The following is a 25,423-nucleotide window of genomic DNA, read 5'->3' as shown; positions in this document are numbered from 1 at the left end:
TTATAAAAAACTTTATAATTTATATAATTATTCTGTACGTGGGTATGCCACTGAACTCCTAAGCTGCTGGTCCGATTTTGATTGATGTTTTTGTGGCGCTGCGATTGGGATGTCAATTAAATTTATCAATATACGTATATACGTTTATTAATAATATTTCTTAGATTGTTATCATAAAATTGCATATGCATTTGTATCATTAAAATAACTATGTACATTCATGCGAACGTTTATTTTAATTAATAATAAATAACATCTGAAATCATCGAGTAGAATTCACATACCAATGATTTCCTGTCCGATTCATTACTAACATACAAAAAGTGGTGCTTAATTTCATATCAAAATTCTTCTCAGGCTCTTGTTCTTTACAGCAGAAATTAATCGAAATAATTGCAAAAAATAATAATAGTGTGAGTGCCAAGACAAAAAAGAATAAATGTGTAAATAACAAATCTTATGCTGATGTCATCTGACGCTCGAAATCTCACGCTTTCTCGTCTGACGCTCGAAGTCTCAGATAGCCCCTACCGTGTACCGAGCGCTAAGGTGTTTATATATATATATATATATATATATATATATATATATATAATTGCGTAACATTATTCTACATTTAAGACGATATCAGTTTCTACATAATATGTATACAGATTAAAAATATTCTTTTATTCGCTATGTAACGATTATTGATTAGAATTACGTACTTAGAAATTATCCAGCATAGTGTTTTTCTTAGAATGTCTATTTATATACAAAATCCGAGATCTGTTATAAAAATATTATTTAATTATTTACTTATAATTAAGATCTCCAACAAAGGATACACACTTACGAGTACATTACATCGTGGAATAATGTTTTAAAATATGTGTGCTCCTTCAATTGAAGGAGATTATTATTATTATCTTTAAATCTATATGGAAAAAAGTATGTTTGTTCGTATATCTGTAGAACGAACGTTAACTAGTTACATACATACACATTGTATAATCCACGTCAGCCAAGTGCCTGACGTTTAAATTGACTTTATAATTCATCTTGTGCTAAGAACGAATATCTTAAGGAAAACTGCATGTTCTGGATAAATTTCTACCACGTGTAAGCCTGCGTTCAAGCAGCGTGATTGAACAAATTTAAATTGAAAGAAACTTGAATTAAGTGTTTTGCCTATTGATTTTCAAATTAAAAACAACCACTGGTTCCGACAAGCAAAATAACCTGACCTGAGAATGACCGACGAATCTTGTAATTGTTTACAAATTTTAAATAAAAAAAAAGAAATAGCCAGGAGGCAATCGTTTCATTCCCAATGTGTGCTACCATCTAAGAAGATATTAATTGAATAATAATTATGCCCATAAGCGTTCCTTTACATTTTTTTTATTTAGCAACACGGCATTTTGATCCTTTTCTGGGATAACCGTATTCTTTGATTCCAAATCACACAGAAAAGAGCTACTGTACCTATCTATGCATTCGAGTAAAAGAAGTGATTAGTTTGTGATTGTTCCTTGTACCAATGTTATGAATTTACATTTTCTAATAAGAAAAATGTTTATATGATTTTGACCTCTAATCCTTCTTATTTAGAGAAGAGGTTTAGTTATAAATTTTATTTTCATTTTATATATGTATATAAAATAATGTTGGTAGAACTTAACAAGCAAAATCGCCCTTTATTGGGTCGTCCGGGAGAAATTATTAATTTGCCACAATACTAATTAAAACAATAATTAGTTCTACGCATTTTTCTTTGTAATTTAAGCTACTTTATATCTTATTTTATTTTACATAAAGAATAAATAAAATAAATAAATCAACGTAACATAAAATAAGTTCATTAATTATCTAAAATTTGTGTTTTCGCATTTTAATTAGGTACTATTTACCAGTGAAATTCATTGAAATTTTATCTTTTATTACGACCAATTCAATCAAATATATTATTTATAAAGATTTGGACATAAAACGATACGAAACAGTCGTTTTATCGAATTTAGATATAATGAATAATTATCATAATATAATTTCTATCACAAATTTTGATTCGCTAACAAATTAATACCTTTGTTCAATTACTAAATGCTAATTATTAAAATGGTATCTATGAATTTTAATGACCTTATGAGCGTACCTATAATATTCGTATGTATTAATGTATTACAAGAGCTACTTAATATAATTATGCATATGTATAATGTGTAAGAAACGACGAAACGCTTATTTAACATAACGCCTTCGAAGTTCGTGAAACTTTCTTCGAATCCAGGGTAATTGTCGAAATTTAACTGTGACTCGAAGTTGAATGAAATATTATATGGTACGGACTGATTTTTTATATATATCGTATCAGAATGTCGTGAGTATTTTTCTGTAAAATTGTTTATCTTTCACAACACACCTACCAACGTCCTTTGCTGGACTTTCTAACATTAACTGGTTAGTTGAAATGATTTTATTTTATAGCCTGCCTTTTATATTATGTTGTGCAATAAAGGGTAAATAACTACTGTCAATGTAAGTTGGAGTATTTTTAGTTACTCTATGATACACTATAGTCTACAGCAACTATAGACTCCAGTAACTCACTGTGAATATTATAATCTCGTATTGATAAATATTACAATACATCAATACAATCATATATACAACATTATTAATTATTCTGTAACGATATATTACGTTATTATAAAAGCCGATTGGACAATCGCAAATTAAATTTAAATAAAAATAATTACTTCGACGTATTGACAGATCAATGTGTCAAAACGTACCTAGTTCATAACCAACATAAGGGCTTATAACTAGCATTATAACTAATTTCCAAAAAAATCTCTACTTAATATGTAGTTATAAAATTTAATACAAAAACAACGTGACACTAACAGTAACAGCCTTTTAATGTTCCACTGCTGGGGTAAGGCCTCCTCTCTATTGTGAAAAGAAGGTTTGGATATTATTCAATAACAACGTGAGAAACCTTTATGATATTGCATATACATGCACAAACATAAAGTCTTTGCTTCTTTTGTTGTTTTTACTGTATATCGTTATCTTATTGTGTTGTAGGTCTTTCTCTCTTTCTTTGGACCACTGGGCCAGACCATAATGTTAATCTATTTTTACTACGATCATCATTAATTCGGGCGAGATACTCCACCCAAGCTCAAGTCTCTTAACAGTTACTATACAATTATTTGTTAAGTTGACCTGTGATGTCAAATTTTAATTTTCACAATTAACATTAGAACAAGCCTTATTTTCTATTATTAGTAATTACTTCCTATTCCCATTTTAATATGAATTTTGACAACAAACGAACAATCAGAACACATTTTATGTGGTGACAGCTATAACACTGTTAAACCCATAGATAGACATTCTGACAAAAAATACGAAAATTTTCAAAATAATTCTTCATATAAAAAGTAACTAGTGATTAAAGTCTTAAAAGAAAAGAAAAGCTTAGTATACTAAATTGATTTGCACCGAAAGTGTGTGCAACTTGCACAGTGCAAGGTATTATATCAATCGGTTAAGCTAAATAAAAACTTATTACATTTGTTTACATAGAATCTAAAGAATTATCGTAGTTAAATTCCACGTCATCAATTATTCCTAACGGGAATAATTATATTCTTGTAATTAAGGCTTTACGAAGATTTATGCTAATTTGTTACAACCAATAGCTGTTATCAACTTTAAACTAACCCCAATACTCGTAAATTAATGTTTTTCTTAGCTTAGTGGGTCCTATCTCGTACCAAAGAATATATCTTTAGATTTCTTACTCCAGTCTCTTCTTATGTAATAGTCTTTCTTTTCACTGCTGCAGGTTCATATGATTTAAAGGTGTTTTAAAAGGCCTGTATATTAACTCAATCAATGTTTGAATACAAGAGATTTACTTGGCTTTGTGCAAACCCGTCTGGGTAGGTACCACCCAGACGGTTATACGGATAGACATTTATCACATATTCTACCGCCAATTAACAAAACTCACCCTTCACTCTTGGAAGTGTGGCTAAGCCAGTGACACTTCAGGCACATGAGACATAAGAGAGGTCGTCTTAGTTTCCAAGGATGGTGGCGCTTGGTCGATGTTAGAAGTGATTAATATTTCTTACGTTACCAATTTATTTATGGCGATGGTGACCACTTACTTTTCCCGTCCGCCTGACCTGAATTAGTAAAATGTTACAAAACTAGCCATCACATTCAAGCCGTTTAAAGTACAAATGTAATGATTCGGTATCTGGTATTCCCAACGCGTAACAGTTTTTTTGACACTGCGGAACGTAAATGAAGAAGTGAAAGATTATTTTTAAAAAACTTTTATATATTAAAAAAGCTGGTATTCTTTTGTTTGGCAGCTATTTCACACTATTGACTTACGCAGGTTACATAATCAATAGCACCAAATAAATACAATTTAAACACACGTTATGTCTTTAAATAGAACGTCAAGAAAACTTTTTAGAGAGTCAGTTCAGTAGAGCAATTCCCTAAGAGCAAACTAGAACCTCACCGCAAAACACAATCGTGAAAAATCAGAAAGTGAAAAGTGTAATGTAAGAACTAATATTATAAATGCGAATATTAGTTTGTTTCTTATTAAATGTAATATTATTTATGAATATAATTAATTTTCAATGTTCTTTGTTAAAGTTAAATGGAATTGATTCTGATATTTTATGCCCCATAACCATACATTACAGCCTACGAGCAAGAACAATTATTTCAGAAATTACATAACCAATAATTAACTGTCCCTTCTCAACTTCAACTCCTCTATTACTCATGCGGCCACAAGTTATAATGAAGGAATTATTTGAACGTCAAGAAGCTTAGTCGCAATTTGTTTACATTCGAGTTGAAATAGTTTCTACCAATATATCTATAAAGTAACAATATTATGAGGATTTACCATCCTCTGGGTGCGCGTTAGACTATTATATTATAATTGTGAAGGACGAGAGTGAGGGAAGATGTTTATTTGAAACATGTTTCTGTCAAAGGTACACTGGCACGTAGGTTTACCTTGTGATTCGCAAAGAGTCAAAATAAGACCCCAGTCGATAAATAACTGGTCGATAACCAATTATTTACCTCCATTATACAGCTTCATCACGTACCTAATTCATTTAAACATGTTCTGCACAATATGATTATATAAGCCTATTACCCAAGCTATGTTGAAACTTCATACAATCATTCTAGGAAGCTACCTACTTATCTTTCCTAAATTCTACAATCCTTTCGAAGGAAACTGTTTTTCGGGGAATATAAACATTATATAGTAATATGAGTAAAAATAATAAATAACAATATTTGAGTGATAAGAGAAAAATTTTTAAACATCCGGATTCTAAAATCAAAGGTTTAAATCTAGGCAAGCACCATTTTGTTGTCAAGTGCTTAGTTTGTCTTTCAATTCATTTCGTGCTCGACGTTAAAAGAATTAAGCGACGTAGTGACATAAGATCCAGAGGAAGGCCCTGAATGCTAACGAGGTACGAATTACATTTATAATATATTTTAAATCTATAATAATCCACGACAGTGACGTGATGGAATTAGATGTTAGTATTATATTGTTTTTTTTTTATATATAAAAACTTATCAGGTAAATTTACTAAAATTTAATACAAAGAAAAATACTTCTCTCAAAGTATTTTTAACTTACAATGAAAATTGTTTCTGCCAAAAATATAAATAAATATTTATGTTGATGTCTTAATTTTTAAAGTATTAATACCTTTGCCAAGATAAAAAAAAATACTGTCAATTGTCAACGTCACTTGCTCTTAGCAAAGAGCAACTGTCAGATACCTAATTGAAATATGTGTGTGTTTTGAAAATAATATGTATTCCAATTAAATAAACAAACAAAATGTAGGCGGGTATTAAATGTTTCATTTTTGAAACAATTTGTTTATACAAATGTTGCTTCCCATTTCAACTTCATAATGAAACAACAGAGCCGATATAAATATAGATATTCGCTTTTGCCGTTTGAAAATGGGTGAGTGTTTTGTGTTTTACCATATTTTACTTATTCAATACTATATTGGCTGGATTATTTTTCCCAGATTACATAAATATTACATACACATAAATATTGATCGAGTATATATGGTTAAGTTTCAAAATAATGTTTATTAATATTGTCTAGTGGCTTATGTTAAGTAAACACAGATCAAGAAAAAAAAATATTATCAACCAACTAAATTTGTACTACATGATAATTAAAAATAATTCTTAGAATTAAATATGCTTAAACTAATTATTAGACTAGAATTTTCATAGAATAAGATCAAAAAGCTTGAAAATAAATAAATATATGATTAACTCAAGGTTTTTACACATATGCACTTTTAAATTAAATATATGATTCTGATATTTTATGCCCCATAACCATACATTACAGCCTACGAGCAAGAACAATTATTTCAGAAATTACATAACCAATAATTAACTGTCCCTTCTCAACTTCAACTCCTCTATTACTCATGCGGCCACAAGTTATAATGAAGGAATTATTTGAACGTCAAGAAGCTTAGTCGCAATTTGTTTACATTCGAGTTGAAATAGTTTCTACCAATATATCTATAAAGTAACAATATTATGAGGATTTACCATCCTCTGGGTGCGCGTTAGACTATTATATTATAATTGTGAAGGACGAGAGTGAGGGAAGATGTTTATTTGAAACATGTTTCTGTCAAAGGTACACTGGCACGTAGGTTTACCTTGTGATTCGCAAAGAGTCAAAATAAGACCCCAGTCGATAAATAACTGGTCGATAACCAATTATTTACCTCCATTATACAGCTTCATCACGTACCTAATTCATTTAAACATGTTCTGCACAATATGATTATATAAGCCTATTACCCAAGCTATGTTGAAACTTCATACAATCATTCTAGGAAGCTACCTACTTATCTTTCCTAAATTCTACAATCCTTTCGAAGGAAACTGTTTTTCGGGGAATATAAACATTATATAGTAATATGAGTAAAAATAATAAATAACAATATTTGAGTGATAAGAGAAAAATTTTTAAACATCCGGATTCTAAAATCAAAGGTTTAAATCTAGGCAAGCACCATTTTGTTGTCAAGTGCTTAGTTTGTCTTTCAATTCATTTCGTGCTCGACGTTAAAAGAATTAAGCGACGTAGTGACATAAGATCCAGAGGAAGGCCCTGAATGCTAACGAGGTACGAATTACATTTATAATATATTTTAAATCTATAATAATCCACGACAGTGACGTGATGGAATTAGATGTTAGTATTATATTGTTTTTTTTTTATATATAAAAACTTATCAGGTAAATTTACTAAAATTTAATACAAAGAAAAATACTTCTCTCAAAGTATTTTTAACTTACAATGAAAATTGTTTCTGCCAAAAATATAAATAAATATTTATGTTGATGTCTTAATTTTTAAAGTATTAATACCTTTGCCAAGATAAAAAAAAATACTGTCAATTGTCAACGTCACTTGCTCTTAGCAAAGAGCAACTGTCAGATACCTAATTGAAATATGTGTGTGTTTTGAAAATAATATGTATTCCAATTAAATAAACAAACAAAATGTAGGCGGGTATTAAATGTTTCATTTTTGAAACAATTTGTTTATACAAATGTTGCTTCCCATTTCAACTTCATAATGAAACAACAGAGCCGATATAAATATAGATATTCGCTTTTGCCGTTTGAAAATGGGTGAGTGTTTTGTGTTTTACCATATTTTACTTATTCAATACTATATTGGCTGGATTATTTTTCCCAGATTACATAAATATTACATACACATAAATATTGATCGAGTATATATGGTTAAGTTTCAAAATAATGTTTATTAATATTGTCTAGTGGCTTATGTTAAGTAAACACAGATCAAGAAAAAAAAATATTATCAACCAACTAAATTTGTACTACATGATAATTAAAAATAATTCTTAGAATTAAATATGCTTAAACTAATTATTAGACTAGAATTTTCATAGAATAAGATCAAAAAGCTTGAAAATAAATAAATATATGATTAACTCAAGGTTTTTACACATATGCACTTTTAAATTAAATATATATTAAGATCCCGAAGAAGAGTTTTAAAAGTAGTAGAGAAATGCTAAACAAAAAAGGAAAACGAAAAATTCAGTAGTTATGTCTTTATTATATTAAGGTTTGTATTATATTAAGGTTTGTATTATATTAAGGTTTGTATTATATTAAGGGTCTTTAGAACTGCCACCAAAATCAGTTTTAATAATCTGTACCTATATTATAATTGCAAAAGTGTTATGCTTTCATAGCTAAACAACTGAACTAATTTTGATGGAATTTGGTATGATGCAAGCTTTTTTGTATCTAATACCCGCCCGCATCATGAAGAGATGTAAAAGAGTAATGGAGTAGATTGTTATCCGTAGATTATTATCCGCTGGAATTGTTCAGAAATGTTTTATGACAATATTAAAATTGAAAACTATATCTTTGGTTGTATTTTAGTATTTTTTTTAATCTTTATAATTACTAAGAGGTTGTATACAGTCTCAGTCATATTAAACTATTTACTATTTTACTTTGTATTTGTTGAATATATTTATTTAAATAGATTTTTAGTTACCTGAAATTTAAATGATTATTTTATAATTATTATAATGGATGTGTGCTATTCTTATCTGTAATCATAGATCAAAATTTTACAAAAGTGGGTGGTTGCTTTATGCGAGCAATTAATTGGTTAATTGAGTGATAGATTTCTAAAAAGTTTAGCTAGAATATAAAAGCTAATTGCAACAAATTATCTTATGTTAAATTTTTTCAATTCAATAAACCTGTATAGTTATTGTATTAGTCACATTGTAACCTGTGTAATATATATTTAACAGACTTAAAAATGTAATGTTATTTTGATTGTGTATGATTTAGATGCTATAATAATTATAATGACAGCCTCATTGGTCTAGTGGCTTGATGTAAGACCTGGAGGCCCTGAGTTCAATTCCCAGCTTGGGCCAGTAAAAAGTTATTGGGTTTTCTGTCAAAAAATTCTCGTTAACAGCCCGGAGTCTGGAAGTTGGAAGTGTGTACACTCCCGTGCCTCGGAAAGCACGTAAAGCCATTGATCCTGCGCCTGAGCTCTTTCCAAGCGTGTCAGATTGCCGTCCCATCGGATTATGAGAGTTAGGGAATAGAGAGTGTACCTGTGTTTGCGCACACACTTGTGCACTATAATATCTCCTGCTTGAGATTGGCCCCCGTGGCCGAAATCGGTCTGGATGACATTATTATTATTATTAATATAGTCAATGTTGCATATCATGTGAGTGCAGTGAGTTTCGAGTTTGATCTTAAAGAATAAATCTACAGATCTATGTTTAGGTATTAACTATTAAAACCTATATTACATTTCTTATATCCACAATGATGACAATCAAGAGTTATATTCCCAATTATCCAATTTTAAAATAAGACGAGTAGTCGCGTGTATGTATCAAAATGTCACGTGTAAAGTTTCATGCAATGATTTTATTTGAGAAAGTATTATCGAGAAATTATTTTAAAGATAAAATCGCGCGGTGCGTGCGGTATCGTCGCGAAAGCAGTGTCATAGCGATTTAATAAAAGTACGACTAATTTGTATACCTGTTATTGTCGACATGTCTGCTCGCATATTTCGATAAACAACAATAATAATATTATGAACACTTTTTAATATGTTCTTAGTTTAGATAAATTATTATTGTTAAAATCGTTACTCAAATGATATTGAATATTTTAAAATAACAAGTGAATGCACGAGTTCTTTTTTATTTATTTTTAGCACATATTCTTTATAGGTAGATACAATTATATTTTTGAAACACTTACTCTGAGTAACAGTTGTAATATTTACAACACCTAAACAGTTAAGTTTGGAAGTACAAACAAGGGACGAACCCTCAAGATTTGTACCCTTACTTCAATGGGATAACGGGACCACAAACGAGTCACGAAGTTATCGACAAACAAAAACACAAAAAAAAATATTCAGTAATTTACAAATAACACACACACGCAAATTGACAAATTATATTCGGAGATAATTTGAAAGATAAAGTTTCCTTCCAGTAATAATTTAATCCAAACAATTCCTTTATTTTATTTATTACTGAAATTTTCTTTATGTAACTATGCCGAAAGCTGTGATAGAACACATGCCGAATTTAGCGCAAATTGCTTGCAACTTGATTTAAAGCTTTAAGTTTTTAATAAGTATCTCTCCAAGTGTTTCGACCCGTGAGTGTGACATAAAAACCAGCTCTATGCTGAGTTCTTAAAAGCAACTAAAATTAATAAAAATAATAATTGATTGGAAATGGCCGACTGCTTATTAACCAAGCTGCTCCAATACTTTTCTTCACCACCAAACAAGATATTTTAAAAACGCAAAAGCACGTAAATAATTATTATCAGTGGTGCTTGCAAGTATATAAGCAAGGAACTCGCTATCCTTGGGTAAAATTGACGTTTTTATTTACTCAATTAGAGGTAGAAATTAATATTTTCAACGGCAACACTTGTACACAACCTTTGTACATATTACCACCAAGAAACTCTTCGATTTACTACAAGCTTATTTAATTTCAATGTACGTTTGCTATTACGTTTAGGTAACATCTTGCAAGCTGAATTTAAATCGCTGCCTCTTATCCCACAGAGTTTTACATATTGGTTCAGTTGATGACAAAGCGTTTTTCAGCAGTTAATAGCATTGACAAGATGTATATAAAAGCTTGTTTTTAAATATATTTTTTACAAATGGCACGTTTGCGTGTTACTGTATATATGTGGGTTGTTATTACATGTAGGTAAGTATAATATCGATTACGACTGGCGAATCCGGTCTTCAAAGAATAAACAAGTTGAAGTTATACCGTAACCGTAACAACCTGTGAATGTCCCACTGCTGGGCTAAAGGCCTCCTCACCTCTTTTTGAGGAGAAGGTTTGGAGCTTATTTGATACTTATTTTACTTGAAGTTATACGATATAGTAGAATTTAGACGTACATTTTTTATTTGCTCAAACATTACCAATTACACATAAATGTACATATTTACCCAATTATAAAACCGATAAAGTGGTCTATGTTTGACTATAGTTATATAGCAAAGGTTTCAATAAAGGGTCACACGAAGAACCGCGTATATTACAACAACGACTGTGATTTAAAATGCTGCGGGGAACCTGGTGAATAGGACATAAATGACGACTACCAAGGAGATTCTGAACTGGCTATCCATAATAAAGACCCCATCATGTACAGGCTGGCCGAACACGATACAGACCAGGCAGAAATCATGGCAGAACCTCTAAGGCTAAGGCCTCTTCTCCCTTTTGAGGAGAAGGCTTGGAGCTTATTCCACCACGATTGTCCAATGGTAGAATACACATGTGGCAGAATTTCAATGAAATTAAACACATGCAGGTTTCCTCATGATGTTTTCCTTCACCGTCAAGCACGAGATGAATTATAATTACGAATTAAGCACATGAAAATTCATTGGTGCTTGCCCGGGTTTGAACCTTGGATCATCGGATAAGATTAACGCGTTCTTGCCACTGAGCCATCTCGGCTTACATGTGTAAATAATAAAACTAAATTGAAAATTCTCATTATGAATTTTAAGTACGTATTACAATAAAAAAGGTAAACAATAATATTAACAGTGATAAAGTTAATTCTATCCAAAAAAAATGAGCATATATATATATATATATATATATATATATATAATAAATAAGACTATCAGATTTTTGCTACATTTTACATTACTGAAATTATCACTCTGGTGAATTGACATCGACAACTTAGCCACATTTGGCAAAGGCCTCCTCCATTCCTTTCCATTCTATCGCCGTGGCCGAAATCGGTCACGTCGGGAGAGATTAGCCAACTGCGCAGGAGATATTATAGTGAACAAGTGTGTGCGCAAACACAGGTTCATTCTCTATTCCCTAGCTCTCATAATCCGATGGGTCGGCAATACGACACGACCGGAAAGAGTTCAGGCGCAGGACCAACGGCTTTATGTGCTTTCCGAGGCACGGGAGTGTACACACTTCCAACTTCCAGACTCCGGGCTGCTACTGAGAATTTTCTGATAGAAAAACTCACTAACTTTTTTATTGGCCCGACCTTGGAATTGAACCCAGGACCTCCGAGTCTGCGGTATTACATCAAGCCACTAGACCAACGAGGCAGTTGGTACAAAATGTCATGTATATATATATATATACATGAGTCTGCGGTATTACATCAAGCCACTAGACCAACGAGGCAGTCGGTACAAAATGTCATGTATATATATATACATTTTGTAATGTTTGTAATTTTGATTGTATTTCTAGCACTCTTATAACAGTTTTTCAGTCTTTTGACCTTTATAAGTTTTACCGAAATTATTGGTTTTAATTATTTCATTATATCTTTATTGGACGGTACCTTGAAACCATATTCCTGTAACTATAACCTTTAAGGTTAAGCTTCTTTCTCGGTCATAATTTTTTTTCCATGTATCACTTTACAAATATAATTAACAAGAACACAATATTATACAATTTAGTAATAATGTTTTACAAATAATGAAAATTAACTTGCTTATTAATGGGTATGGTATAATTACAAAGCGTTAATTTATTAAATAAATTAATGTATGAAATTACATGGGTCCAACAATGAGGTGGCGGAGTAGTTGGAACTCCTTAATTTTAACCAAAGATCGCGGGTTTAATTCCAAGCAAGCACCACTGAATTTTCATGTGCTTATTTTGAGTTTATATGGTGACGGAAACCAACGTGATAAAACCTGCATTTGTGACATGGAAAACTGCCACATGTGTATCCACCAACACGTATTGAAGCAGCATGGAGGGTTAAGATCCAAACCTTCACCTCAAAAGAAAAGGAGGTTCTAGCCATGTAGTGGGATAGTTGTAGGCTGGTAGTTTACTAACATGGTTTCAAGTAATTAATCTATTTCCGTAATAACACAATAAAGATCGCGTAGTAAATAAAAACGTCATCATCATCCTCTTGTCGTCCACTGCTGGATATAGGCCTCTCCAATGGCACGCAACTGAGCTCGATCTACAGCTCTTAATCTCCATCCGCTGCCAGCCACCTTGCGTATAACGTCACTCCACCTAGCTGGAGGGCGTCCTACGCTACGTCTCCTAAGGCGTGCTCTCCACTCCAGAACACGTCTAATCCACCGGTCGTCGGTTCTGTGACATATGTGTTCAGCCCACTGTCACCTCAGCTTACTAATCTTTTTTATTATTTTTTTATATATTCATTAATCCTTTAAACAAAAACATAGTCGTCATTAATAACAACAATGCAGTATAAACGTTATGAAACGCAGATTTCATAACATTTTTAATTACATGTAACACACTTAATATGTGTGTATATGTATATAACTAGCGCTTTAACCACGCTGTCCTTAGTGCTAACCTTCTATATAAAAGGAACCCGTATGTAAATTTCCATGGTGCTAGTAGCTTGGGCTGTACTTTGATATTTTAGTGAGTTATCCTGAATTATAGATTAATAAATATATTTAAACATAAATTAAATTCAAATTAATTTATTCAATATAGCATTATATTTACTTATTAATAGTCTGAATAAAACACCACCGAGCCGATTAGCGGGTTTATTTTGTTAAATTTTGTAACAGAGGTTTCATGCTTAAACACAAGCACCCACACCCACACACACACTCACACACACACACAGGCCTGCAACGCACCTGGAAGCACTCCAGTCTATGGTGACTACCCACCCATATAGTCTAGCATGCCTGACTGTAAACTACCATGTAGTCACTTTCCATCAGTTGAGCCTTCGACCAGTTTGCCTTCTATTACATAAAAACGCACACACACAGGTCTAAATATTAGAAGTAATAAACGACGTAAGTTACGATAATATTATTGGCTGTCGTAAAGTAAAGGTCAGATGTATCGGGAATTAAGATCGTTCCAATTTATTTGTTGTTTTTACGTTTAACGATGCGATATCGTTGAAAAGTTTCGAAGTATATATACACACACATGCAAATATCAAGTAAATTATTTGATTCTAGTTGCGCCAACAATTCAATTGATTTCGCTAATGTCACGTAAGATGTAATAACACGCAGGATCGCTCGTAATTTCAAAATCAATTAAATTTGGATTTTATTTGTTAATCCTTAGACAGAACTTGCATAAAACATGTTTAGTACCTAAGTATTATTAAAGGTAAACTGAGATGGTCCAGTGGTTAGAACACGTGAATCTAAACCGATTGCGTGTTCCAACTCAGACAAACACAAATGAACACGATAAGTGTTCTTAATTAGTGATTTAATGCATTTTATGCTGGGCGGTGAAAAACATCCTAAGTATAGCTGCGTAGGACCCAATCCACCAACCTGTATTGGAGCCGCGTGGTAATGTAGCTCTAAACCAACTTCTCAAAAGGAGAGTACGCCTTAGCCCAGCAGTGGGACATTTAATTATTTGTCCTACTATGAAAATTATCAAACATGTAAACTAAGAAAAAAAAAACTGAATTTAAGTGTCCATAAACGCACATATGAATTGTCATTTTATAAGATAAATAAATGTAATACTGTACCGGTCTGGTAGTCGTTCCATAAAGAAATCCGGCCAGAAACTCGGTAAATAATATGTTTTTTCCATCATATGTATACAAACATCTGACCTCGACAGCCTCGTTGTCTATGATACAATAAATGCCTTTGTCGTATCGCTGAATGTGTTATTTTACTGTTAGAAAGCCGTAGTATATAATTCGCGTATCAACAATGCTTTACATAGTGGGGGTAAATCGCATGAGTGGTGATTCTAGTTAGTATAGTGAGAGGCGCGGGCGTCGATAGACTTGCCGGCCATTACTGAAAATTAATCATAATCAATGTAAAATCAACTCTGTGCCGCCACGCGTAAAACCATATTCGTATAAAAATTTTCATAGCGTGTTTGAGAAATTGTGATCCCAGTGTAGTGTAACAATGAATGAAGATAATTCTGTTAGTGACGATCTAAAACGTCAGGCTGCTATGTTTTATAATTCAACGGAAAGGTTTGTCTTGTTACATTTTTATATTATAAATCAAACGAAAACATCATTCAATATTCATAACATTTTTCTGCTCTGTTTAACTTGCGTAATGTTAGCTTGATGTCGAAATTATAATTGTATAATGAGGTACAGGTTTATTTTGAACACGTTTTAACTTATAAAAAACAGGTACTTTCGATCCTATTCGAAAATTGAATTGGTTATAAGCCGTTTTTTTTAATATTTAAAGTCGGTTATGAATATTTTGATACAAAACAATAATAAAAATAGAATTATATATACATTGATATTAATGAAAGTATTATGTATGAATCTTGCTCTGGAAAAGTACAAACGACGCATTGAGTTGTATCATATAGATTAATAAATAATTAACTTTTAATTGCATCTGACATTTGAAAAATGCAGATAAAAAATTAAAATATAAAAGATTACCTGTTTAAATATTCAGTTCAAAACTATCCTTGACGCTCAATTATTTATATATTTTATTAATATTTTTGTAGATAACGTTCATTTTCACATTGCTTAGTATATTTTTATTTATCATTCATAATATTGTAGTCTTTCTTTATTATGCAAGCTGTGGTTTATTTTAATTGAAGAAACAAATTTTAATTATGCTCTAGAGTAATTTTTGCTGTGTATGTTAAGTGTGTATCTGTTGTTACAAATCCTCATACAAATAAATAAATAATATTAACTAGGTTTTATACGGTTACCGAACACTTGAAATTAATCACGAAGTCGTGAGCCGCATACTAAAACATTCCCAACTATACGTGTGAAATATAATATAAACATATAATGTAAGATACATACAATAGATAGATACATGAAATAAATACAATGTGTTTTTTAGGAGATATTGCAGTGCATAAAAATAATTTACCTGATGCCGTCAAAAGCTTTGTTCGAAAACAAGGAACTTGTTACAAGGCCGCCATCTTTTAGTTCTACATAGTTTGAATGTTTTAATGTTATCTGTGTTCGATTTATAATTTTATCTGTCATTAAACTTATATGAGAGCATGCCTATTAATTAAATTAAAATATATATGTAAATATAACCAAAAAGCAATGTATCACAGTTAAAACAGCACAACGAGTATATACAAAAGTATTTGTAAGCTTATCTCCTACCCGAATGTTATGGATTGTGTGACATTACATTATGGCGAACGGAAATTGCCATATTGTATAACACGTTTAAGGCGCACGGCTGGTTTATTGTATCTCTACGTAATATGTATTTGTTTATCTTTATTTTATAACTTGATCGACAATTAATCTCCAAATTATCAGCTAGATATGACATCATCGGTGTGATCAAATTTTTTTGCTTCCCTAGTAAAAGCCACGTAAAAATATCATTAATTGATTGATTACCTACAACAAACATAAAATTAATTTAAAAAAAAGATATATTTTTATTTTCTGTATTTTATTTTAGCTAATAACGTAGTGATTTCGACCGCGAGAATGTTAGAGTAATAAAGTTTAATATTGACTCGACAATAGTTATATCAGACGTTATATCTTTTTTCTTTTTCCTTGCTTAACTAACGTATACTGGTGATATTTTGGTCCCAATCTAAAGGTAATTAAAAATAAAACATTTTATTATTAATTTCAGACGCATCAAAACAACATACAATTTTATTATATAACCTATATTATAAAAGGTTTACCTCTGAAAACTAAGGTTTTTTTTAGTAGTGACAGCCTAGGCAGTGATAGGTTTCATATCACCTAACGGACAGTGATAATAATTAGACTTAAAAAAAAACAAATGTTTCTTCATTCACAGGTATAAGCAAGTTTTTCTTCGAAGTGTCTGTTTCAAATATCATTCCTAAAAACAGTTACCGTTTAACCATTTAAATACATTTCATATAGTATAATTAATATAATTTTTTGTGGCTTCTTAATATAATAATAATATGCAGTAGAAACCTACAGAAAGTTACTCGGGCCCCTCGGGGATATATGTAGGAAATATGTATAAAATCTACATACAAGATTCTTCTCAATTTATCGCGTTATCGTTTTTTTATAATAGCATAATATATACATAAGTTCAAATATTATAATAGAAAGCCAAGCGATTTATCCGCCGTACTATACTTATTAACCGGACCATTTATAATAAATATCAGGCTTAACTTATTATAGACATAACTGAAACGATGATTGTTGCGGCGCTTTACTATCTATCATCGCGGGGTGCGGGGACGCGCCTACCAACTTTACTTCACTTGTCGTCTCGACTCGCGTGCGCGAAACACATCAGTTCTTATAATTATTTATCATTAATACAAGTATTCAATTTCCAAAGTCTTCGTTATTTTTACCACCACAAAAGCAGCTATCGAAGCTAACAATGATGACACGATGACGAACATGACATTTTTTGGAATTAAATTTTTCTTTCGTAATAAATAAATTACTAGAATAGAATCAAAAATTGGTTTATAATCGACTATCTTAATACACAATAAATCTGAAATACCCCAATACTATTACATAAAGTAGTACCTAGACTTTATATTTAATATAACCAACTTACCAACCACCAGCGGAAGCCCTATCGTCTGATCGGTAATTATTACGGACAATTACTTTTCCATCTGACCGCTAATTACTTTAGCGATACAAGGACAACGGCTGAAGAACCTTTTTTTATAACAACAAATCCATACGATTATTGCCATGCATTATTCAAGTTTTCGTAGCTTTAAGTAATAATTTAACAAGCACCATTGAATTTAAAGTGCTTAATTTGTGATTATAATTCATCTCGTGCTCGACGGTGAAGGAAAACATCGCGAGGAAACCTGCATGTGTAGAATTTCACTGAAATTCTGCCACATGTGTAGTGTAGTATATAAGCAGCTGACACATGGTATTGAGGGCAGTAATAAATTTATCTTCAAACCTTAAACATCTACTTTATTTACCTAGTCCCGTCCTTACATGGCGACCCTGCCATTTAAGGTTTGGTTTCGGGTTCTAACGAAGTGCAGTATAACAATATAATGTCGCTCTGTGTAATATTGGACATTCGTGTATTTAATTGTTCGAACGTTAGTAGCGTCATAATACAAAATGGGCAAAGAACAAAGTAAAGAACAAATTGTGATTGCACCAATTATTAATTATGTGTATAGTATTATTATGTGTATTACACCAATCCGCATTGGAGCAGCGTGATGGAATAAGCTCCATACCTTCTCCGCAAAAAGGGAGAGGAGGCCTTAGCCCAGCAGTAGGACATTCACAGGCTGTTACTGGTTACTGGAAATTAGATATGCACTTACAATAGAAAAGCTAGCGATGTTTTAATGTATAATGTAAGTTCGGTGTCGGATAGAACTTTATGCAAATTATACATAAGTTGTGCGAACTTCATATGTAGTACCAACTGCATAATAAGTTGATTCACTATAATTTAAAATTAGTGATAGAATGACGAAATTATTTTTAAAATGCTTATATAATATGGCCTCGTTCGTATGGATGTTTGCTTTTGAAAAAAATTTGCTAAGCTTTGCTGCACGGCATGATTTTAAAATACTTCAATAATAAAACATATTAGAATCATAAAATTTCGAGCCCATAAAACAATTAAATATTATTAAATGGCTTACAGCACCATCATCTATGGATGGCACCGCCACCTCTTTCTATCAGGCGGCTCATTTGTCCGTCCGCTTACCTATTTAAGGTATATAATAAAAAAGAAATCATGTATTATATCTTTTAATTTCTTTACTAGCCATTCGAAACATGACGTCTTAATTAATTTAAGTTAGCTACGAACCCGACGTACTAACTTAGCTAAATAATGACCATGCGTATAAATTGCGATCAATTATTACTTTCAAGGAATCGTTGCATCAACGTATTCGCGTTGCCCATGTTGAATGCCATTGTATTATGTAATTGCTTGCACCTACCTGCTTTATTCACTATAAAATATTTATTTTTATTTGTTTTTATTCTAAACCAAACACATCGGCAATATATTAACACCTTTTTAAATTGTGAATTTTATTCTGAAACAAACACGCCAACAAGAAATGTTATTAAAGATATCATTAATTTGTTATAAGTAAATAAATAAATACGTGATGACGAATTACAAGCTACATAAATACCCCTATTGGTAGATACCAATATAACTGTATTTTTAAAAAGATGACTGTGAATGTGTGAATCTTCACAGTCATCTTTTTAAAAACACAGGATCGGATTGAGGACCTTAAGAACCTAAAACAAAAGAATAATGGGACAATAAACAATTTAGATAATTGCAATCATATGAGAAATTGGATGAAAAATTTCTTAATCAATAGCCAAAAAACTCCTAACTTCTCCAAACTTTGACCTGCGTCGTGCGGCCACTATTGCTGAGCAGGCTGGACATTCGATGTACATTCTCTTGACCTATATGACCTGTTTACTTAGCGTAAAAAATTGGATACTCCTAATCTAAGGCATAGTAACCCCATGTATTTTTTTTTTTTTTATATTATAGGAAGGCGGACGAGCATATGGGCCACCTGATGCTAAGTGGTCACCAAACGCCCTTAGACATTGGCATTGTAAGAAATGTTAACCATCGCTTACATCACCAATGCGCCACCAACCTTGGGAACTAAGATGTTATTTTCCTTGTGCCTGTAATTACACTGGCTCACTCACCCTTCAAACCAGAACACAACAATACCAAGTACTGCTGTTTTGCGGTAGAATATCTGATGAGAGGGTGGTACCTACCCAGACGAGCTTGCACAAAGCTCTACCACCAGTATTCCTTTTATTGGGATCCGATAAAACAAATTTACACGAGGACATTCTTACGCTTTAACTATTGGGTCAGATATTATTAGCAAACAGCTTTGTATTGTGTCGATCACATTATAATTCACCACTTTTAGTGTAAATACAGTCCAGGCCTCTATATATAAGCGCTACAACCGCTACCAAATACTTTACTTTATACTTTATTGTACACCACAAAGAGAAAAATACAAAACATGTATACAGCCTAAATAAAAGTACAATTATGGCGACCTTATCGCTACAGCGATCTCTTCCAGGCAACAACCAACAGTTTAAGTAATAACTGATAGGATATGAGGTAGGTGGTATAAATAAAAATATATATATATAAAATATATAAATAAAATAATATTAATCTATAATTAAAAAAAACTAATAAAAAAATTTAAATATAAAATACGCATATTACATATCAATAAATAAATTATACTATCAATATATACAAAATTACAAATAGATCCAAAACCAGAATGGTTTTGAGTCTAATTCATTTATTTCAACTTTATTTTTAAACACGACGTTTATCAATATTTGTGCAACTATCTTAAAATGTGTTTACCTAGACTATGAGCATTGTGATGTGCAAATCTAATCTAAGCATATATTTAAATTATGATTAACAATGTTCTACTACATACTTATTATTACGAAAACATTCGACTTTCGCTTAATTTAATGTATTTGTAGCAGGTATATATCTAGGTCATCCCAACGCCAAATATTAAATATTATTTCTGTTTAAAACCGTTTCGCAATGATAGTAGTTTAAGAGATGTAAGTAGAGAGTTCCAAAGTATAAATGTAAAATTTGCAAATAAGATTGAGTAACAATACTAGTTTTCCTCTTCGATACAATTACCTCAACTTCATCATTGAGATGAAATCGATATACCCTTCCTTGACTTCAATGTATTCATGTTATGTCAGGATCTTATGAGGCCGCAACCCATACTGGAATACAACATCCCAAATCTGACTTTAATTTTTACTCCTTAGTTCTATTCCTAACATGTCATAATGTTTTAAATATAAGTATATCTATAAAAGTTTGTATTTACAAAAGAAAAGTATATGTAGTACATCAGTTGTCTGGTTACCATAGTACAAGCTCTGTACAAGCTTAATTTGGGATCAGATGTGTGTGAAAAATGTCCCAGGATATTATTATTATTAAATATATATATATGAGTTTTCCTGCTTCTAGTGTTTATAAATTCAATTTATGGGGGTTTCGACATAGGTGAATAACAGCCTTTGAATGTTCCACTGCTAGACTAAAATCTCCTCTCTTCTTTTTTGAGGAGAAGGTTTTATCGGTTGAATCTTAAATCATTGAATTTGTGAAAATAATTGAGTAGATACTTTTCTATGATTTTAGCCATCGTTAATAGAACAGTGATGATGAAAAATATCCACCGGTTTCATTTAATCCTGATATATACTTCCAGTTGACGTTACAACTACTGCATAAATCGGGTTTTTAAAAAAAAATCTCTTCAGTTTAATGTAGCCTTTTTAGCTTTGATAAGAGTAATTTTGTAATTAAAAACAAAGCATATTCCTCTGTCAAAATCTCCATATTGTCAACATGATTTTTGACCTAATTCCTCTCGTACTGTAGATAAGTAACGTCAAGTTAGAGTTATAGCAGGATTAAACGGGATAAAAAGGGACCGGCCAGAAATGGTCGCCCATTCCGTGTGCCAATCGTAAGAGGATGACAAAAATTACTACTGCTTAAATAATATTTGTCTATGGATTAAGTTTACCCTATCGCAAAGGAATTTGGTGTAATCCGCTTGAAATGAGATTCTTTTTTTAAATTTTAACCTACGGAAAGACATTGCATTTTCTGTATTATTACACCGAAGCAATTTCTGGATATTAAATATTCGTTGCTTACTACACTTCCGGTACGCTTAACCATGTCGAATTATTCAACTCAAGGCTATTGCTACTCTTCCATTCTAAAAATAAATAATAAAAATGTGGTAAATAATCCTACATTTAACTGTGAGTAAAAAAACACACTTGACACACAGTTCATTTTCATATTCAATCATTCCAATCCGACTGTCGAGTCGAGTCGTAGAGTTAGTACCGCTCAAAGACACAGACATTGGCGCTGTAAATATTAACCATCTCTTAGATCACCAATGCGCCATCAACCTTGAGAACTTAGATGTAATGTCCCTTGTGCCTGAAGTTCCACTGGCTCACTCACCCTTCGAACAGGAATACAACAATACTAAGTAGTATTGCTCTTTAGCGTTTACCACCAAGCGAGTTGTTTAGTTACGTACGGACAATGTGGCAACATAGTTTATTTATGATATTAAAACATAACAATTCTTCCGTTTAATTTATCTATACTAATATTATAAATACGAAACTAATTCTGTCTCTCTGTATGTCTGTTACGCTTTCAACACCTACTTTTTACACCTAACACTATATATGACAAACTAGTTTTCGTCCGCATGTTAGGGGGCAGTAACATGCGGACGAAAACTAGTTTGTCATATATTTATATATGTATATATGCCGTTTTATGATTAATTACATGAATTTTATTGATATGATTTCAATACGATTGATTAACTATCCAAATAAGTTGTATTACTTACGTTTATGTAGATGCTTGTGATAAGGAAGATGGATGTAGTAGCAACTCTCGCTCGGTCTTTAGATCGGGAACCGCAAAGTCAATAAGAACCCTTATTAATATAAATAACCAATCCCAGTTCGTATAGCTATATACATATATGAACGCATCAGGAAAAAGACGTGTAAAACGTTTAAACTGTTCACGCTTGATTCTATACTTTACAATATTTCCCACACAGTTGGCTATTCTCCATTAAGACTTGTCAGCGAAATAGGTTAAGTATGACGTCATCATCGTCATATAAATTTACTTAGAATATAGATAAAAAAATATCAGATACCTTAATTTGATCTGTAAAAATTCGATATCGTTTATAACATGAAGGAAAACATCGTGAGGAAACCTGCATGTGTCTAATTTCACTGAAATTCTGCCACATGTGTATTCCACCAACCCGCATTGGAGCAGCGTGGTGGAATAAGCTCCAAACCCTCTCCTCAAAAAGAGGAGAGGAGGCCTTTAGCCCAGCTGTGGGACATTCACAGGCTGTTACGGTACGGTATAACAATAATGAATTGTATTAAAAAGTCGCTAAATTCCTCTGTCTGTATCTCCTCTAACTCCTTCTAAACCACTGAACGGATTTCGATACGGGTTTCACTAATAAAAGGAGCATTAAACGATGAATGTTTGTGTATATATAATTTGTAAATATTTTTAAATTGAAATATGTCATATCTCTTTAAAATGTACTGGATATAATCTTTATTTTACCCGTACAAAATCGGGTGGGGCAGCTAGTTTATAATATATAAATGCAAGTAATTGTAATGACTTTGTAAGGTAAAGGTGTATATATGTCGTAACAATTTCGTATTTCCGCATTTCTATTCATATAATGATATATTGCTTTGTCGGGAAATGTACGCTATGAAGCCTTGAATTAAAAATTCAACTTTATACATAAAGTAATTTTGATTGATATAGTAGGTATTTCTTTTACCAAGATTTCATTAAAACTAGTTTTTTTTTCAATTAAAACTCGAGTCGATCAAACTTTTGTTGTGCACATCTTTTTTCTTACCTTACTATATATTTTATAAGTTTTATTCTAATTCTATTATAAAATTATGATCATTATGCGAATTTTACATTTCATAACGTTTGCGGTTTTTAAACATATTCAGGATAAACCCAACGTCTTGACTGACCACAAATTTTCGTTTGAAATAACCGACGTATACATAACATCATACTTTATATAAAAACTTTTTAACTATTTGATAATTTTGTAGGATTACGTCACACATGCAGGCCTAAACAAAGTTATATACATAATAGTGATACCTCTTTTTTTGCCTGATGTTTCGACATCCGTGTTCAAGAGTTGATTCGAGAGCTTCACGAGCCCTTTGACGTCAAGGGCGCCCATTTTCATCATCTACCTTCCATTTGATATGAGAGGTTAAACACCTTATATGTTAACAATTTGTATTTATTAGAGAATTGTAATGTAAATATCATAACAGTCTTAAATATAAAGAAATAATAATTGAAAATAGCTACTATATATATCGTGATTCCGTGGAATGGTGGTAAGTATGCTAGCAGCATTTCCCCTTTGAATCGCAATTCCGATCCTCTGGTCGAAAAATGAACCAGTTATCCTATTACCAGTAGAGGCAATAAGGCGAGGTGTTATATATTTAATGAAAGTTTTTGCACTATACTTCATGGTTCAAGTGTTTCGACATTTTATTTATTTATTCATTCTTTATTGCACACCAATTTATGTATTGTAACGGATATTAAATATTGCGATAGTCTATTGTCTATGTTTTAGTTACGTCATGAAAGATTTGAAGCACAAAATGCTGATAATTATCTTCAAGTATTATCCTTGGCTACTGCGGATGCACTAAGAATACGTTTTTATATTTCCTTTACCGAGAAAATTCAAAGAAAGCTTTCGCGATGCAATCGTTTTTATTGCTATTTTATTACGGCTTTGCTTGGACAATATACGCGTATTTTTAATTTTATTATTCTATGAGTTTAAACAATTTCAAGTCATAGAAATAGTATTCATAGTTACTTAGAATGTTTACTATCAAGAATATTTAAAATAAAACACTGTACATTGATATATATATAGATAGATAGGTAGGTTTTTTTCAAACAACAGATTTACATGAACCAGATAATAGATGATAAGACAAAGAAACAAAATAATATAAAATTATTATATAAAAACTTATTGTTACTATACTTCTCATAAAACGTTTCAAACTGAATTATCACCTATGTCCAAAGCCCAAATTAAAAAGCAACATAATATGCAAGGTCGGCAAAAATGTACGATTTTGGATAACCTATATTATTATTATTAAAAAAAAAAACTATATGCTTCATAAAGAACAACTTGCAAATTAAAAATTGCGATAACATTTATTCTTAAAGTTTAAGCCAATGATCGGCTTAAAACTGAAACAGCTTGCATACAATTACATTGTTTCAGAATTCACACGATCCGGAAATAAACAACGATCGATTGTGATTCCTCGTGCGTTAACTAATATCGATTAATTTCCCATAATATATATTTGTATAATTTTGCAATTATGCTTGTGCGAACACTGAGGTGAAACAAAACTATTAAATGTTAGATATTTTTTTAGGCCAAAATTACAACCAAACGGGTCCTTGTTGTGTCCAACGAATCGGCAGACCACGACGGAGATGTGCTGTACTCCTTCCGAAGTATTGATCTTGTTTTGCAAAGAAAGTTTTAGAAATATTATTGAT

At 31.6% G+C, this 25,423-nt stretch overlaps 1 protein-coding gene across 3 annotated transcripts in view; it reads left to right on the top strand.

Moving 5' to 3' along the window:
* The first annotated feature begins 5,839 nt into the window (after nt 1-5,839).
* Nucleotides 5,840-25,423, top strand: part of LOC126768502 (vesicular glutamate transporter 1) — a 45,797-nt gene continuing 26,213 nt past the window's right edge. Inside the window, exon 1 of one of the 3 annotated variants that reach the window (XM_050486661.1) lies at nt 5,840-6,028. In XM_050486661.1, coding sequence (XP_050342618.1) covers nt 5,973-6,028 — 56 coding nt within the window. In that variant the 5' untranslated portion in view covers nt 5,840-5,972. Of the gene's footprint in view, nt 6,029-7,552; nt 7,741-14,950; nt 15,163-25,423 lie in introns of those variants that run through there. The other 2 variants (XM_050486660.1, XM_050486659.1) reach the window with 2 other exon arrangements.

This window comes from Nymphalis io, chromosome 5, assembly GCF_905147045.1.
Source record: "Nymphalis io chromosome 5, ilAglIoxx1.1, whole genome shotgun sequence".
NCBI classification, from domain to species: domain Eukaryota; kingdom Metazoa; phylum Arthropoda; class Insecta; order Lepidoptera; family Nymphalidae; genus Nymphalis; species Nymphalis io.
Note: the sequence above shows the minus strand (reverse complement) of the source record. Positions and strands in the feature narration are given on the sequence as shown.